Source organism: Mustela lutreola, chromosome 11 (genome assembly GCF_030435805.1).
Source record: "Mustela lutreola isolate mMusLut2 chromosome 11, mMusLut2.pri, whole genome shotgun sequence".
Lineage (NCBI taxonomy): Eukaryota > Metazoa > Chordata > Mammalia > Carnivora > Mustelidae > Mustela > Mustela lutreola.
In genome coordinates, this window is record NC_081300.1 from 37,115,401 (window position 1) to 37,133,284 (window position 17,884).

At 50.1% G+C, this 17,884-nt stretch overlaps 1 protein-coding gene across 3 annotated transcripts in view; it reads right to left on the bottom strand.

The window, feature by feature from the left end:
* Window positions 1–266: 266 nt before the first annotated feature.
* Window positions 267–17,884, bottom strand: part of MAPRE2 (microtubule associated protein RP/EB family member 2) — a 153,568-nt gene continuing 135,950 nt past the window's right edge. For all 3 annotated transcript variants that reach the window (XM_059140739.1, XM_059140738.1, XM_059140737.1), the window contains 3 exons: window positions 10,463–10,602; window positions 6,143–6,301; window positions 267–649 (listed from right to left, as the gene is read on the bottom strand). In XM_059140739.1, coding sequence (XP_058996722.1) covers window positions 575–649; window positions 6,143–6,301; window positions 10,463–10,602 — 374 coding nt within the window. In that variant the 3' untranslated portion in view covers window positions 267–574. The remainder of the gene's footprint in view (window positions 650–6,142; window positions 6,302–10,462; window positions 10,603–17,884) is intronic.

Consider the following 17,884-nt stretch of genomic DNA (forward strand, 5'->3'; position numbering starts at 1 on the left):
GGGAGTCGAGGGGGAAACTTTTTCCCTATAAAACAAGTCACTGTCCTTATGGCTTTCATATCAAGGATCTCTTTTCCCTTTGCTCCAATTTATCATTTGACCAAATTTACGTTCAGAGGATTTATCATTTGACCAAATTTACGTTCAGAGGTTAGACTTGCAAACATCAAAGCACCACGAATGTGTGACATCTAGTGACACTGGTTGAGAAATGCCAATATAAATACCATATATCAAATTACCATTGTTTCACACCAGGATAAAAAGGGGGTGGTGGGGGGGCGGTGGGGAGAGCTGTCCCGGAAAGAAATGAGAAGAGCAGAATCAATCCCAAGCAGCCAAGTGGTGAAGTGGTAGGTATGTGACCCCGTGACCTCTCAGGCCGCCCAACGGCCGGCTGCTAACGGGTCTTGGCAAAGGAAATGGGAACCGAGCGCGGTGGCTGGCGGATGCAACAGTGCGTTGATGTTAACGGCAGACTGGGAACGACTGGTTGCTGTTGAGCTTGAGGCCACAGGTTTCTCCAGAAGAAAAGTTCCCACGCACAGCTGAAGGCGCAAGGGGCCAGGACGCTTCAGTACTCTTCCTGCTGCTGGGGCTGCTGGTCATGGACTTGGTCCTCAGCCTCGGCCTCTTCCGGGTGGCCCTCCTGCCAGACAGGGGGAGAGGTTTCAGCTGGAACTATGGACTGGGTTGGAGGCCCCGCAGCGTCCAGAGCACTCCCTCTCCCCAGACAGCATGTGCGAGGACCCCCCCTTGCCAGCCAGGGCTCTCCCACTCTCCGAGCCGATGCACCCCCAGATGCCACTGCTTCCCCTCTCCAAGGACTTGTCATTCTAGAACACAGCGGTCAGGTGTGACGCACCTAACATTCCTTCATGGGACACATTTCCACATTCCTACCCTCGTGAAAGAGTCAACCAAGGCACGGCCTCCGAAGCATCATGACCACGTGGGAGAACCTGCTGTGAAAAGGCAGAGCCCTGGGCCACTGTGGGTGGTGGAGGGTCAGCTCCACCCTGCTGGCAGGCGATGCAACGCTTCGGCTTCCTTTCCTGCCCTGTCACTCTTCTTACTGAAACAGACCCTGTGGGAGATCGGATACTCCTCGGCTGTGGAGACGCCCCCGTCGGAGTCATAAGGCAAGGGAGGGCGGCAGGGGGGTCAGCAGCCATGGCTCAAGGCCTTTGGGATGTCTGCTTTGGGAACCTAAGTACTTCAGAGACAGGATCCAGAGGGTGGAGGTATTCTAGAACCCTTTAATTCATTCCTCTAACCCCCATGAGCACCGCTCCAGGGAACATCAGCCCTGGCTGGCTGCATTTGCAACTTCTGTTATGTTCTGACACAGGAAGCAAGCGGCTCTTATCACCTGAGCCAAGGGGGCCACTGCTCCCTCAGGAACGCACGTGGGACCCACAGAAGTGCTGGCGGCCTCACACTGGCCACACTCGCTCCTTTCTCAACCCCAGTACCCCACCCGCCTTCCTGCCAGGTCTATGCCCTATAGCCCCGGGCAAGCCCAGCCCCCTAGCCACCGTAGGGTCTTCTCTCCTGAGCCCCGTGCTTGCTTTCCCTGGGCCGGCAGCACTCAGTTTCCTCCTTAGCTACAAAACTCGGGCATGGAAGCTCATGTGTCTCCAACACGGTGGCCTCAGGTTACTCAAGTCAGGGATGGGACCTCACCCATCTGTGTCACACTTGGTTACTTCCCAACTTGGTACAGGTTGCGCTGAGAGGAAGAAATCCCTGAGGACCCAGGAACAGATGAGCACGTTACTCAACCACCGTGTGCCTTAGTTTTCCCATCTCTACAATGGAGAATTATAACAGGGGCACCCATTTAACAGTTTCCCAAGAGCTTCACTGATCGGTGAGTCAGTGGAGTCCCTGAATTCAACAGAGAAGTCGAGGAATTCAAGAAGGGAAGGTGCCTACAAGATTGGGCTGTTCATAACACCTATTGTGAGCTGCAAATATTTCATGGTGGGAGAATTCTTTGAAATATATTCTAGAAGTGGAAAGATTTAAAAAATGTAACCTTTTCTGTGACAACAGTAGAAAGGAACATCACACTGAAGACCCTGGTTCCAATCTAGCCCTATCCCTTATAGCTCGGGGTCCAGAGGCATAATGTTTAGTAACAGTCAGCTCTCCCCATGCCCAGGACCATCCCTCTTCCCATCCCCCGGAACTACTCCACCACGATGTGCCAAGGCCCAAGATCCTGCTCTGCCCACACTCTGTCTTCGGGGCCCCCCAACTCCTTCATGGCTTAACCGTATTTCATTCTGGCCTCAGAATGTCCCCCCCTGCCCCGCATTCCTGGGCCCTCAGTGCAGCCTCCGGTGCAGCAGCCTGGCCTACAGCCTTGTAGGAGATGAGGGTGGTCCTCGCTGCTCCAAAAGAGAGCACCTCAACTGACAGTGGCATTCCTAGGGGAGCAGGGGAGTATCTGTGGGCATAGTACAAGACCGCGCAAGTCACTGCCCTCTCCCAGTGAGGGTTCTCCCTCCTGTCTAGGGGCGAAAAAGAAGTCTAGTGGTCATGGGTCTTTACCAGGAGTGGGAGCCTGGGAACTCCCCGGCGTCCATTCTGCCACATGTTCCTTCCTGATGCCGCTCCCCTACCTTCTCCCCAGTGTCAACTACTCTCAGCTTCACGTCCTGGCTCGGCTTTGGTCAGGCGACGCACCGCAGCCCTGAGTGGGGTCAGGGATGCTATTTCATCCATCACCCTAACTCTGTACTGCTAGTGCGGTACCTGCCTTTCCTCCAGCTAGGACTGCAGCAGGCCACAAGTGTGCGTTCCTTAGTTGTTTAGTGTGTGTTAGGTGCACGGGAGGTATCAGACCTGAGGATCTGTTTGACATTTTAAAGAAGATCGCATTTGCTTACAGCACAGTTGGGAGTTAACTGCGCAATAATGGGGTTAACCCAGGACTGAAAGTCAAAGACTTGGGCCTGTAACAAGCTGTGGGACCAGGAACCCATGAGTTCAGACCTCACCACTGGTCTCCCCTTCCTACTTGGCAAGCCAGGGGGCACTGCTGTCTGCAGCGGGCCAAGGGCAGCTCTCACGGTGACGTCATCTGCCTGTGGGAACTGTGGACTCCAGACTCTTACCAGGATAAAGTGCAAACCTCCCAGCTTATCAAGGGATTGCTAATGCTAGGGGTGCAGGTTAAGGCGGTGTGAAGGTCTGCAGAACAGATCTGGAAGGCTGAGGCGGTTGGACTACGTATCACATCACAGCCAAGTGCTCCCAGCTCACACCAGCCTAGGTAAGCTCCCAGGAAGAAAAATTTTCTGATGCCCTCCATGAAAAGGAACAACTGAAACCCGCATGGAAGTGGAAGCCAGGCAAAACCTATGCCAGACAATGCCCTGGAGCACTACGGGCTAAATTCTAGTGTTTGCCTATCATCAGAGCTTTCTCAAGGTTTGGCTGTGAGCGAGCCTAGAGTTCAGCATTCTCATGATCTCAGTGGAAAGAGCAGCAAGTTGGAAGCCTGTGGGAAGGCTCTTGCCTACCATAGGAGGAAAATGGGGGCAAAGGAAGGAGGACAGTTACCGGTGGCTCCCGACTTCCTCGATGGGGCTGGGGGCACTCAGGAGGCTCACGTGCCCCGGGCACACCGGCCACATCTGGCCGTTCTTGGCTCAGGGCTGTGCCCACCTGGTTTCCTCTGCCTGCACAATCCTCTCCCTTCCCTAGCTCTGTGCAGCTGCTCTTCCCCGTCATTCTTCACACCCACCCCAACGTCCTCTTCTCTAGAGTATCTGCTTGTCACTCCGGGCTGTCGTCGTAGGCTCGCCACACAAGTTTATGCCTCTCTTACCGCATGGGTCATACCTGACATAGTCCAGTCAGTGGCCCCTCGCTGAGGCAGTGCCTCTGTCCCTTTCTGTCCACCCAAGCCTTAGTCCAGTGACAGAAACACAGGCTCTTCCCCAGAGCTCTCGGTTGCATGGAGAGGAATCTTTAGATCACCCACAGTGACTTTTGTGACAGTGCCTTGGGAATTAAGTGCCTGTTTATATAAGCAGGCACACCTCAGCTGACAGATGGACAAGGCAGCACCTAAGCAATGACTAAGTCCAGATACCTGTGGCCCCAAAGGGAAAAAGATCCTGAGGATGATAAAGAGGGGCACGAGAAGGCTGTCTGATGATCTGCTTTGGAAACTTCCATTACGTTTCTACAACGGTGAACTGAACCACCCCTGTTTACTTCTGTACGCAAACTCCCATCTGGATTTCCACATCTTCCAAACATTCTATTCTAGGATTGACTCCCAGGAATCAAAGACCAGCCATCACCAAATAAAGACTTAGAGAAGAAGCCTCTCCGGCAAACACCTGTCCCTGAAACGCAACTTAGGGTGCGTCTGTATTTAACTGAACAACAGGCACAGGGTGGAATCCCCTGAGGTCACACTCAGAAGTCAGGAACTCTCACCCAGGGCCGGCCCTGCTGGCTGTGAGCCAGAGCTCAGGGATCCATGTCAGCTCTGAGCTTGGAGGGCACCTGAGCAGGTCCTGCACAAGAACTCCCTCTTGGGACAAGACCCGAGTGAAGTGGCTATCGGAAGGGTTCTCCTCCTGCCCACAGCACAGGGCTGGGACGTGCTGATGCTGCCACTGCCTTCCTCTGTCAGTGAGCCTGGTCCTTCAGAGGGGGGCGCCATGGAGACCGGCTGGCTTTAGCCTCTAATAAGCAAGCAAGCACTCGGGCCACAGGCATTCGGGCTGCTGCCGGCACACTAGGAATCAGGACGTTTCTGCCATCGGATCTGAAAACATTGAGAACCGTATTTTGTGAAGCCATCTCTGCCTTTGGGACCTGGACAGGAAGTTTCTCAGTGCTTCAAGATCTACAGTCTGAGCCAATGATAACTGAGAAAGAGGCTTCAAAACAAAACAAAACAAAACAAAACAAAACAAAAATATGGGCTGGGGGAAGGGAACAAAAAATGTAGCTGAGGAGGCCTCAAACCCTGGGCTGTTTTAGAAAATCTCATCTATAGGATTCCAGATCTAGCAAGGAGTAAACATTTGCCTGGTATTGGGCTGGAATAAGTCCTAAAGTAAACTTGCCGGTGACTTGTTCCCGGTGGGTGGAAGTGACAAACACGGCTCACCCCCAGAACCCTGGGAGGGGCCCTGGGTGTCCAAGTTCAGTAGCCTCAGACGCTTCCACCAGCTGCAGCCTGGCCTACGGAAGAGCTCAAAACCCCAGCCCAGACCCCTCTTTCACACCTTCCACGGGGTGGGGGGGGGGGGGCTCCTGGTCAGGCTCCCACTCCTGCCTTGCTGCCCAGCCCCTCACTCATCTCTCCCCCGCTCTTCCCTTCCTGCTCTTGAGTCTCTTTCCTCGGCTGTTCCTCACACCTGCTTTCCATCACCGGGATGGAATCCACATGCTGAGATTCCCCCTCCCACTGCTCCCCCTCACACTCCTGAGGAGAAGCCCTGCTAGTCCTGCCCAGAGAGGAGGCCGAGAGGAGGCCGTCTTTCTTTTTTTTTTTTTTTTAAAAATTTTTTTTTTTAAGATTTACATAATCTCTCTGCCCAACATGGGACTTGCACTCATGACCCTGAGATCAAGAGTTGCAGGGCTCTTCCGACTGAGTGAGCCAGACACCCCCAGAGGAGGCCTTCTAAAAATATTTTTCAGCTAAGAGCTGTTGCGTAGAGCTGGTCTGCACTGCCAATGAGGAACCAAGACAACCAGCACTGCAATAAAAACAGGCAGTTGTGAGGCTGATGGGGATGGGAAAAACATTTAGACGAATTCTTCCTCTAACCATACTCTGTTCTGTCAGGAAGAATCTTACACACATTCTTGCTGCTCCGCTGCTCAGAGCTGAAAACCACTTGGTACCTGGCTGCATCAACCTATTTTTCTCAGTCAGTCCTCCTCTCCCCCAGCCCTGGCCACTCATCTCTTCCCAGATGGATTCATGAATACACGTGGGTTAAAAAATCACGATGACAGTGATACTTGTTCCTCTGGGAATAACCAATGCACGGAGTCCTCATTCTCCGAGGTCCCAGGGCATCTGAAGGCCCACTGATCGCTGCCCTGACCAACGACATCGCTTTAGAACGCAGCAGTCAAGGGCTCTCCTCACACTTACATGTTCTTCCGAAGCATAGAGGACTTCCATTAGTCGCTGCACGAGGTCATCGTTTTCCTGCCCGTGTTCTTGGCAGAGTAGCTCAATCTCTCTCAACTTGCCAAAGTAGAAATCTCTCTCCTTTTCCACACCTTCGAGGGCAAGTTTTAATGAATGTACCTGCAAGGGAGTGGGGGTAGAAGGAAAGAAAACCCAAAAAACAGTATAAGAAACGTGAGCAACTCCGCCTTTCTATATAGACGGGAAACAACAGATGTGCAACGGAGCTCGAGCCTTGGCTCGAGCAAGGTCAACTCCGCCAGCAGGCCAGTCGTGCCCTCTGCCGACTGACGTTCCTAACCACTGTTGAACGGATTCTTCTGCTCAACACGGTGGCACACGGGCTCCGAGCAAGTTCTCCTCCTTGCCTGCTAACACAGGCTAGAGCACATCCTTCTCCAACCCTGTTCATCCTCTGAGGGGAGGCAGGGCAGAGAGGCTGCTGCTGTGGTGAGTTTAGATGTATCCCGAGGACCCTCCTTTCTTCAGAAGAGCCACCCTTCGTTTTGGAGCCCTTCATAAATGTCCCTGAGTATCCTAGACAGATGCTTTCTATGGAGAAACGGGGTCCCAGTTACCCAAGGACAACTGGGTGAGACGGAAAGCCTGGCTGAGTGGATCGGGTTGAAGTCCTCTGGTTCTGGCTCTGGGGCCACTGCAGGGAGTGCAGGGGGAAGAAGATGAGGAAGCCCCGTGCCCTCAGCCAAGCAGCCCTTCATTCCCTTTTCCCCCCGAATGCGATTCCAGGACCTTCCACTAGGGCTGTGCGGCCTCTCCCAGTGGTGACAGAGATGGTGTAGGAAGGAGGCAACAGCTGGGCTGAAGAACACAGACAGTGGCGTCAACAGACTGGGTGTCCAATCCTAAATGGGCACATCAGGTACACACAGGCCCAAACCATCACACTGTGCCTGCTTCTTGGAAATCCTTTTTTTTTTTTTTTTTTTAAAGCCCCTGTGTTTAGATTTACGTAGACAATATCCTTTAGGAGGTAAATTAAATCACTCATGCTCCTTCTCAGGTGAAGTCTCATTCAGTGTACTAAAATCACCCTAATAGGATTTCTAAAAATTACCTTTGGAAGGGGAAATTTTCTTCTCTGATAATTCTGGGCTTTCGTACATGCTATTGATCTGGCTGGAGTTACTGGTCCATCCGTCCCCTTCCTGCACACTGGGCCCAAGACCCAGCGATATGGCCCCCTCTGAGCTCACCTTGCAGACCCCCTCCCAAACGGCTCTCAAGGCGGCTGAGCATCTCGCTAACTTTCCCTCTTATTTCTGATAAGATGGTTGGGTTATTTGTAAAACCTGAAGGCCACCAGAAGCCTTAAGTAGAGGAAGAAGAAAACTTCCCTTATTCCAGAAATCGTTCCTTGTTGTAAAACAAACCAACCCCTTCCTGAGGCTTGGCCACGGGGTCCCTCTGCAGCCCGTGGTGGTGCTAGCAGATAGACCGTGGCACTTCAGGTGTCTGAATCTGCCAGCTCTCCCCAGACGAGGCAAGAAGGGTCTCTGGATGCATCCAACCCATGGAAATCAGGTTTGCTGCCTCTTGAGAGAGCTGTGGTCTGTACAACATACAGGGGCTGAGGCTTCTGGAGAAACTTCCAGCCCAGGCTGGCCTCTGGTGGTTCTCCAGATGCGCTGGGGAACGGACGCACAGCTGTGAACATCCCCAATAAAGACCAACAGGGGCTGGAGTGTATGAGGACAGTGAAGTGGCCAAGCAAAGTCCACGTTCCCAGTCCCAGGAGCTGATGCCAGGCCAAACCTGAGGTATCACCACAGAGGCCAAAGCGGTGGAAGGGACACTGGGGATGGACCCCTGAGTATGTCAAGAGGAAGAGACAAGAAGGGCAAGTTCTCTCCCCTCCCTCTCAGTGACCTCCCAGCTCTGTTGCCCACCCCGCCTCCCGTGTCTGCCCGGGGCCAACCAGCGCCCACTCTCCAGCCCGAGGGGCCCCTGAGCACGGCGGTGACCCCCCTCCCCCGCTGCCCACTGCCTGTCTGCTGACCCACGCTCCACACACAGCCCTCAGGATTTTAGTTGTCATCTTGTCCTGCTTTTTAAGAGAGAAAGAGCGAGCAGGGGTGCGGGAAGAGAGGGAGGGAGGATTTTGAGCAGGCTCCGTGCCCAGCAGGAGCCCAGCGCAGGGCTCTGTCTCCCCACCTTGAGATCAAGACTTGAGCTGAAAGCAAGAGTCGGGCGCTCAACGGACCAAGCGAGCCACCCAGGCGCCCCCTCCCCTCTGTCTTTTGATTCGTTTCTATCGCTGGAATTGTCATGGGAGACCGCCTGAACAGAGGCAGGAGGCCAAGTAAATGAGAATTCTTCAAGTTTATGGCACTCATCACTTGCTCTATTACAGCTGTAATTCACTCTGCAGCTGAGGCATCTCCACCTAGCCCTTCCTCGTCCCGGAGCCCTCCGTCCTTGCACAGTGATGCCCTGTGGCTCCCCGCCAGCATCAGCAAGGCCCCCTTGTTCCCCGGGACAGAAAACGGAGGGAGAACACAGAAACAGGGCTATGGATCCAGAGTCAGTGTTCAGTGAACAGTTGGAAGAACGCTCACAACGGACAAGGGAACGGACATAGCCCTCCTTGGTGAGCATGGGGCAGACAAGGGCAGTGAAGCCCTTTGGAAGCAACAAAGGAGTTATAAGCTCATTGGAAAGCTCCTCTCACTCTTCTCCCTCTCCCCATTAGAGTGACGTTTTTGGATGAGAAGATGAGTTCTGGGTCTCTGGGGGATGGGAGGCTCTTTGAGTAACTGGACAGCTAATGGGAGCACGGAGCCAGCCCCAAGGAGAGGAAGGGGGTCTGTCTGGCTAAGGCCAAGTGGGAGAAGGGCAGGAAGGATCTTGAGGTTTCCGTGTCGTTATACTTTGGGTTGGAAGGTTGGATACTTGGGTATGGTAGAGGGAGACCACAGGGAGGAAAGAGATCGTGACAGAATAAGAGGTAATCAAGATACCAAAAGGACTTGGGTTCCTGAGGAGAAAGGGTTATAAATCTAAAGCATCAGAGACCCACGCCTTATTCTCTCTAGGTCTGTTCGGATCTGCTCGGAGACTTGGGCATGTGGCCCACGGCTCACTGAGGCTGCACCACCAGCCTTTTATTTAAGAAGAACCTACTACTGGAAATTCCGTATGGGCTCAAACTGAGAATCAGCAGGTAGTTGGAACATTCCACAGTTTCCAAATCAAAGTCGTACCCACTGGATGACTCTGGGGTTCACACCATTTTCATTAAAGTGATCAGAATTGTAAAGACACGCCTAAGCAACCCCCGCTTTCAAACTAGACTCCTGACTGCAAATATACAGTTATCTCAAAACTGTTTCCAGACTCGTGCTGGCTCATCAGGAATCAGATTAATCACCAGGAATGGCCTGACCACTCTTCTGGGAACAGCCTAAGAACCATGAATAAAGGCTCCTCTCCCAGTGGTGGGAGCAGCCAGGATACAGGACTCTCTCCTAACTCAGGTCGGGGGAGGCGTCTTCTGCAGGCGGCCTTGTGCTCCCAGTGGTTTTATTACCTTTCGACGACATCTAATCCTAGGCAAAACTAGCTACTGGTAGGTAGACATCATACCTAAACTTTTATATTGAAAATTTCCATGATAGGAGAGCTAGATTTAGACAAAAAAGAACATTTTTCAACTTAAAACACAACTGGGGCCTTTCTAACCCCCAAGTATTGGGCGTGGTGCTTCTGTAGCATCCATCTACTGTTGTGGGAAGTGTCCTGTGTTTACTTTGCTGGCATAATCGCCCACCTCAGACCACTGCTCTCAGTCCTACGAGGGAAGGGAAGGTCAAAGGTCTCTCTCTCACTACCCATTATGTTAGTAGCACCCAGTATGGGGTCTGTCCCAGAGGACAGGCCTGACAAATAGCTGCTGCCATATAAAGGAAGGAGAAAGAGTGAATGGTACCTAGCCTGGCCGGAAGTGGGCAGAGAGGCCGTGGTGTAGCCTGGAGCTGGTGACTGGGCCTTGAGATGGTGTGTGTGTGGTGGGGGGTGAGGTGGGGAGAGAGATGTTGGCCTGTGGACCTGCATTTACGTGAGGCCGAGTCCTTCTGTATTAATGTACCGCTTTGATTTCTGACTAACATCTTTTGTTCCTAGTGGGCCAATGATTTTATCTGCCTGAACTATTTCTTTAATCCCTACTTGCTTGAAACTACTGCCCCCGCTCCCTTACCTCAGCCTATAGGTGTTTGCTCCCTCCCTCCCCTCTCAGAGACCTGGCCAGGGCTGATGAGTTACCTGTTCATTAAGCTGTATGACCTGTGTTTCTAAATCTTTATCAGATTTGGATGCTGAGCTGCTGGATGAAGCCCTTTTGGCTGATGAGGGACGAGAAGGTGTGGATCCCGGCTTAGACGCTGGACTGGATTTAGCCGCACCTGAAAGTAAGCAGAACAGATTACAAATATTGGCAACATTGAGGATGCTTTTTAGATCACAAATATACAATATAAAAGTCTACCAGAAAGTATAGAAGGTAGCTCCAATGATCCCTTCCGATCACAGGAGTAGCACACACAGAGAGAAAGTGCACACAGGGGCGCCGGAGTGGCTGTGGGTTAAGCATCTGTCTTTGGCTCAGGTCATGATCCCGGGGTCCCAGGATTGAGCCCAGTGTTGAGCTTCCTGCTCAGTGGGAAGCCTGCCTCTCCCTCTACCTCTGCCCCCATTCATGCTCTCTCTCTCCCTCAAATAAATAAAATCTTTTAAAAAAGGAAAAAATGGTACACAAAGTACAAAGACAGGGTCCACTTGGGCAAATTATTTAATATTTCTGAGCACTCTTTCCTTTCACTCTGAGATTAAGTTGTCCTTTCTCCCTCTGCAGAGGTAAGAACGACTCGTACTAAGATTTTAAGGTTTTTTTTTTAAGAGGAAATGTTCTTCGATAACCTTGAAGTACCACCATAATGAAGTTTCTAATGAACAAGAAAAAAGAGCTTCTGATAGATTAACACTTTAGAAAGACTTCAATACAAGGGCCTATTTTTGCCCCATTCCCTAGGTTCAGCCACTTGACAGCGTCCGGGAGCCATGACCTCTCCGGAGCAGCGCGTGCCCCTGTTCCATATGCTCTGGTGTCTGGAGTTTTACTGGGACTGAGAGAGCTTCTTGAGGGGGGCGGATTCCAAGGGAGGGGCAGGGAAGGGACAGGGCGGGACACCTCGTGGCAGGAAGCAAGGATGTGTTCACGGTCTCATGTGAACAGGCACAGGGGCCCGTGGGAAAATGTCTCCGACTTAGCCACACTCAGGGCAGTTTTATATATCAAAAGAATAATGGCTCTAATGGACTGTAATACAATCAATAAAAATCTAGTTGAGAATGATGAGAAGGAGGGGGAAGGGAAGGAGGGAGGGAGGATATGAACATCTTTCTAGAACACGGACAGCTAGCAAATGCAGAAGAAACGTTAGACCTGGAAAAATCACCATTTTGCAACAAAGGTAACTGGTCCAGGAAAGGCTCACCGACTCTAAAACATTAAGTGAGAAGTTTGGGGGGAATAAGCCAGTCATGCATGTCAAGGTATTGTCCTAAAATTTACTTTCTGTAATGGAAAAAAGATACGCCTTTGCCTTTACAATGGGAAGGTCTGGGAATTAGCACCTTGACCAAGTGATTCAACAGCACCACTAATAATGATAGAAACTGAGCGGAGCAGGAGGTCACTGATGTCAGGTAAGATCGTGCCCACTGGAAGCTCAGCTCCTAATAAGTACTCACAATCTAGAACATGACAGACAAAGGAAGTGGCTTCTGCAGCCAAAACTGTGCAACGACGTTTACACACTTCGTGCATTAAGAAATGCAGCGCCTGGGGCGCCTGGGTGGCTCAGTGGGTTAAGCCGCTGCCTTCGGCTCAGGTCATGATCCCAGAGTCCTGGGATCCAGTCCCGCATCGGGATCTGTGCTCGGCGGGGAGCCTGCTTCCCCCTCCCCCTCTCTCTGCCTGCCTCTCTGCCTGCTTGTGATTTCTCTCTCTGTCAAATAAATAAATAAAATCTTAAAAAAAAAAAAAAAAAAAAAAAAAGAAATGCAGCGCCATTACCGGGGGCCCACCTGGTCTCCACCACACGCAGCTTAGCCTGGTGGGGAGGTGCTCCACCCAATCCCCCGCCATGCTCCCGCACCCCCTGCTTCTCCAGAAGGCTCTTGGAGCACAAGGAACCAGCGTCCCTCACCTTTGTAACCCTAGTATTTAGCACCACGCCTGGCTGAACGTATATTTTCTGAAGGTACAAATGTTGAAATAAACACGTGAACAAGTAAATACAACCTGGTTCTGTGGTTTCTAGTTTCCCAGTTTATCAGTACTAACAGATCAGAAAGAGGCAGGGGCTAATGAAGCCAAGTGTGCTGACAGCAGTTACAAGTTTCAACCGATCTCCTAACAATAACGTAGCAAACCGCAAGAGTTCAGGTATAAAGGCAAAATCCTACATTCCCTCAGAAAGCACTGGCAATATCACACCCTTTAGCATCTGTGACAAGGGCAAAAAGAATTTTCTTCTAAATTTTCTAGGAAAAGGCCCATTACATTTTAATATGAAAATCAAATTGAGAATCGACTTAATTTAACAGTTCAAGTATCCGAAGGTAAATCCTCAGGGAGCTGAAAACCTCGCCCATGCTGAAGACCTTCCCAAGGATTCCAGAGAGCTGAGGCTTTGGTTCATTTGTGACTCCCATTTGGCTGCAAGGATCCTCTATCTCTGCAGAAGTCCACAGAAGATACTTCTGGAGCACCACTTCTAGAGGCCGACTGGCCAGGCTCACTAAAGACCATGCCAACAGAATAGAGAAAACAATGTGGCTAACAGCAGAGAACACAGGGGGAGGACATGCTGACCTGGCAAGGGCCTCCTCCGAGGGCAGCTACCAGCCAGCCTCGCTGGGGAAAAAGCTTCTGGAAAATCAAGTTACTTCAGACCTTTTTATAAGCAGTATATCATATTTTAATACCAATAAAGTCCAACAGAAAGCAGCTTCAAGACAATGTTCAACAACTCTTATGTACTAAATACACGCTTATCCAGGGCCTACCACAAAGCACGTCGTGCCAGAGATTCCTGCTCTTTGGGAGCTCATGGGGTTTCACGGAGTGACAGTGGAGTCAGAATGGCCAGGCTGGTCACACTCAACTTTCTCAGGGACGAGGCAGCGTTCCTGAATACAGACCACACAGCAGGATTCGGGCTGGCAGCCCTCTGCCAGAATCACTCCTGTTCCCCACCTCTGAGTGACTAAGCGCTGCATCCCGCAGGTCTGAGCTTGGATGCTGCTGCTCTGGGAGGCTGCAGCACAGGTCCCCCAGCAACGCTGTGGCCCTCGCCGTAGGCCTCTTCTCCCAGGAGAATTAAACACGGCCGAGTAGGAGTTGCATCTGTTTTGTTTACCATTTTATGCTCCCAAGGCCAATTTCCGTGCCTGACCCAGAGGCAACACTCAATACAAGCTTTTAGAATACATTAAAACAACTCCTAGGAGAGATAGCCATCCAGGATAAATCTACCAGCGACAGCTCGCGGAGCTGATGCCAACGTCAAAGTCGCTGACAGCATGCGCTGGCAACACATGCAGGACACCCAACGAAAACATCACCGGCCTCCCACAAGGCGAGCTCTTACTTGGTTTCAAGATTACCTTTGGCTATCGCTTGGGATCAGGACCAAGTACACGTAGGGACATCACTGTACGTCACTGTGAGCGTTTAACTCTGAGTACAGAGGCACAAGCTAGCTTGTGCTGGGCCAACTCTCTGTGGCCTCTCCTGAAGGAAACAGCTCTGCAGGAGGGGCTCCCCAAGAGTGTGCCTGACCCACGCTGGGTGCTTTTCCCCAGGCAGGTCGGCAGCCACGATGGGGCCAGGTACAGTAGTGGACATATATTCATCACTCATTCCTGTACCCTGCCTTACCCAGTCTCATGCAAATTTTGAAAGAAAACCATGGACGGAACAGAAGCTGATTGCTTGTAAAACAAAGCTATTATGAGTTATATTTCTAGGACATCATCAAAGACAGCTTGAAGAAAACCTAAAATGTTAGATATGAAGTCAAAGAGGAAGGCTCACAGACAAGCCAAAGCCTCCCGCAAGACCACGATACCAACAGAAAAGAGAACTGTAATAAGCACGGAAGCTGGAGGGCAGAGGAAGAGGGGCCCCACCAGACATAGCACAGCTCCTGGGGGGCAGGCCGGAGTGGCTGCAGGGACAGATGCTGTCCCAGGAGCAGCTTCTTCCCAAGGAACCACATCACTTGCTCCAGGCAGAGCCCAACTTCGCCTTGGGTCAGGGTCTTGGCCCTAAAATGTCCCCGGTGTTTCATGGATCCTGTCCAGGTTGTTTGGGGCACGGAGTCCCCGTCTTTCACCTGGTACACACGCACGCGGCTGGTGAATCTCTCCGAGAGGTGAAAGATGAAAACAAAGAAAATCAGACTTGGCATCCTCTGCTGCAGGGCAGGGGCAGGAGGTCTGCCCTCTGGCATCTGTACTGTTACATGTGGGATGGAAGAATCGCCCCCACCCTGCCCTGGACGGTCACTCACAGGCCCGACAAAGGCATGGAAAATGAATTGTAACAATTTAGTTACAGATGAAGTAATTAGTATCTGAAAGTTAAAGTCAGGGGTTTTGAACTTCTGATTCAGTTGTTTGGAAAGTGATCACACAGGGAGTGAAATGTCTGTGGACGGAGGGCGTGAGAGGGCAGGGCCAGCCACCTGTGCATTTACAGACCTCTGAAGGAAGGAAGAAATCAAAGAACAGGAAAGATGCGTCACAGGCCCGACAAAGGCATGGAAAATGAATTGTAACAATTTAGTTACAGATGAAGTAATTAGTATCTGAAAGTTAAAGTCAGGGGTTTTGAACTTCTGATTCAGTTGTTTGGAAAGTGATCACACAGGGAGTGAAATGTCTGTGGACGGAGGGCGTGAGAGGGCAGGGCCAGCCACCTGTGCATTTACAGACCTCTGAAGGAAGGAAGAAATCAAAGAACAGGAAAGATGCGTGGAAGAGTTTAGTGCCTTCAGAGGTTCCAAGTTAAAAAAAAGAAAAAAACAACAAACTACACAAAGGGTTAAAGTAAAAGCTCATTTTTCAAAAAAAAATGTTAAGTGAGCTCTTTAAATCCTTGAGCTGCTATTTGATATAGAAGTCATTTACCCCTCCCGGCTATCACCTAGAGAAATACCAAATCATAAAACTTACAAAAATGAAAATGAAGTCTTTCATTCATTCTGTTTAAAGATTTCATGGTTTACTTTTTAGGAGAGGAAACAGTATCCTAAAGTAGATCACACTCCTTAGACTGTTAAGAACTCTGTTTTTGTTTATTTGCTTTAAAAGTCTCATGGTCTTCCTTTCAAACCACCGTACTCTTGAAGAGTACCCAGCTTCTGGGGTGCCGGGCTGTCTCCCAGCTTCTCTGGGGTGCTGGGCTGCTAGAAATAGAAATGCCGAGAAAATTATAATGATCAGTGTCAGCAAATTTAACATTGGTAGGTCACTTTTAGGTAAACTGCCATTTATATTCCAACTTTGTGAAATGACCCAATACTGCCCTTAGTAGCCTCTAATCCTGCCTTGAGAGATCAGGGTCCTCAGTAGCTGCCTTCCTGCTGCCCAGAACGTGCCCTAATTCAGGGTGACTCTGCTTCTGTGCCTTCCCATGCCTCCTGGCTCAAGGATGCTTCCACGGAAAACATTTACATAAGAGCTTTTAAAGGGAGGCAGCACTTCAGCTGTAATGCAGATAGAGATTTTTTTTCCTTGCAGCTATCAACCATTCCACAATTTTTTTTCAAGCTGCTTGTGATGTCCTGAAAACATAATTAGTGGTAGCCCTGTTTTACAAGAATTGTTTTTTCCCTCAAGCTTTTCTCTCTCTCCCTAATTTCCCCTTTCAAAAGAAAAAGGAGTTTTAGAAGTGGAGGAAAATAGACATAAATTCTGTGCAAGTCCCTGTAATTCTCTGCTTTTACTCACTGGATATGGACATGATTTACAATGCTAGTCTTTGAGCAGTTGTGTCTTAATTAATGCCTTTAGGATTTGGTGAATAAATATGATTCTAAGACATTTTAACCATAGTTGTAAAAAAACAAAACAAAACAAAACCGAGTGGCCTTATTCACTGCCTTAGTGAAGCCACAGTATCACTGTGTCTAATGTCAATAATTAGTAGCTTAAAGTTTATAGAAGATGCTACATTTTGGGCATATGAGGCCCAATGAATTCATAACGCTAAAGCAAAGAAAAGCACTTTACTTGGCTTTATCCTTCATGGCCGGAGCTCTGATGGAATTTAAAAATTCTTCTCACTTAATCTGCTGTATTCCTTCTGCCAAAATCATAAACAGAGGAGCTAAAAATATGACGTTAATACTGTTGACAAGAACCACAGAGACATTAAAAACATGTGCACACACGCGTGCAAGTGTGTGTGCCCACCACACACACACTCAAAAAGCAACTAGTCTTCTGGTCATCCCCAGCTGCTTCTCTACATTGAGAGCACATTCCACCCCCAGGTCCTTTTCCCTCAAGTAAAAACCCCACAGCAGCGGGGACTGGGGAGTGGGTGAAATGGGTGAAGGCGGTCAAAGGCAGAGACTTCCGGTTATAACACAAGTCTGGGGGCATCAGATACTCTGTATGCTTGAGAGTTGCTAAAGGGTAGATCTTCAAAGTTCTTATCACAAGAAAAAAATTGTGATTATGTGTGGTGATGGATGTTGACTAGACTTATCATGGTGAGCATTTTACAGTCTATACAAATATCCAGTCATGTCGTATACCTGAAACTGTTACGCTGAATGTCAGTTATAGCTCAGAAACAGAACCCCGGACGCCTGGATGGCTCAGTCGGTTAAGCATCTGCCTTCGGCTCAGGTCATGATCCCAGGGTCCCAGGATCGAGTCCCACTTTTGGTACCCTGCTCAGCAGGGAGCCTGCTTCTCCCTCTGCCCCTGCCCCTGCTGGTGCTCGTTCTCTCTCTCCCCCCAAGTAAATAAAACCTTTAAAAGACAAACAAAACAAACTCCCCCAGACCTGAAACTTGACAGAAGAGACACTGTACCTACACTGATCAGTTATCTGTGGATGATCTGACCTCATGTCCTTATCCCCTTTACCTTGGCAAATAGATTTTGATTTTTAACCGAGATAATGAACTTGGTTAAAATAAAAGTAAATAAAGCCACTGCTGGGGATAGAGTATGGGGCTGGACTGAGAAGAGCTGATTCCCACAGGAAGAGGGTTTCCTCCTCAGTGACAAAATGGACACCAGAGTGGTCCCACTGTAGTCCCCACAATTATGATCAGTGCAAATTCAAGAGCTGACCCTTTCCTTCAAAAATGGCTCCATACCTTCCCTTTGTAGGTTCTGTCGTCTGTTCTCTGAGGGCGAAAAAAGAAAAGCACCTCAGTGGCCAGAGGTCAGCCCAAAAGGAGCAGCAAGTAGCTGGGGTTCCGGGAGGCTCCGACTCATGGGATTATTAAGAGTCTGGCTCTTTAATTCGGAAATTACTAGTTCATGGCCCTTCAGGCATCTGTCACCAGTGCAGCCAGCGGCAAAGTTGGGTTCTTTTTGCTACTTTAGTGTCAGCTTGTAAAAGAGGGCAGCTCCTTTTTTGAGCACCTTGAAGCC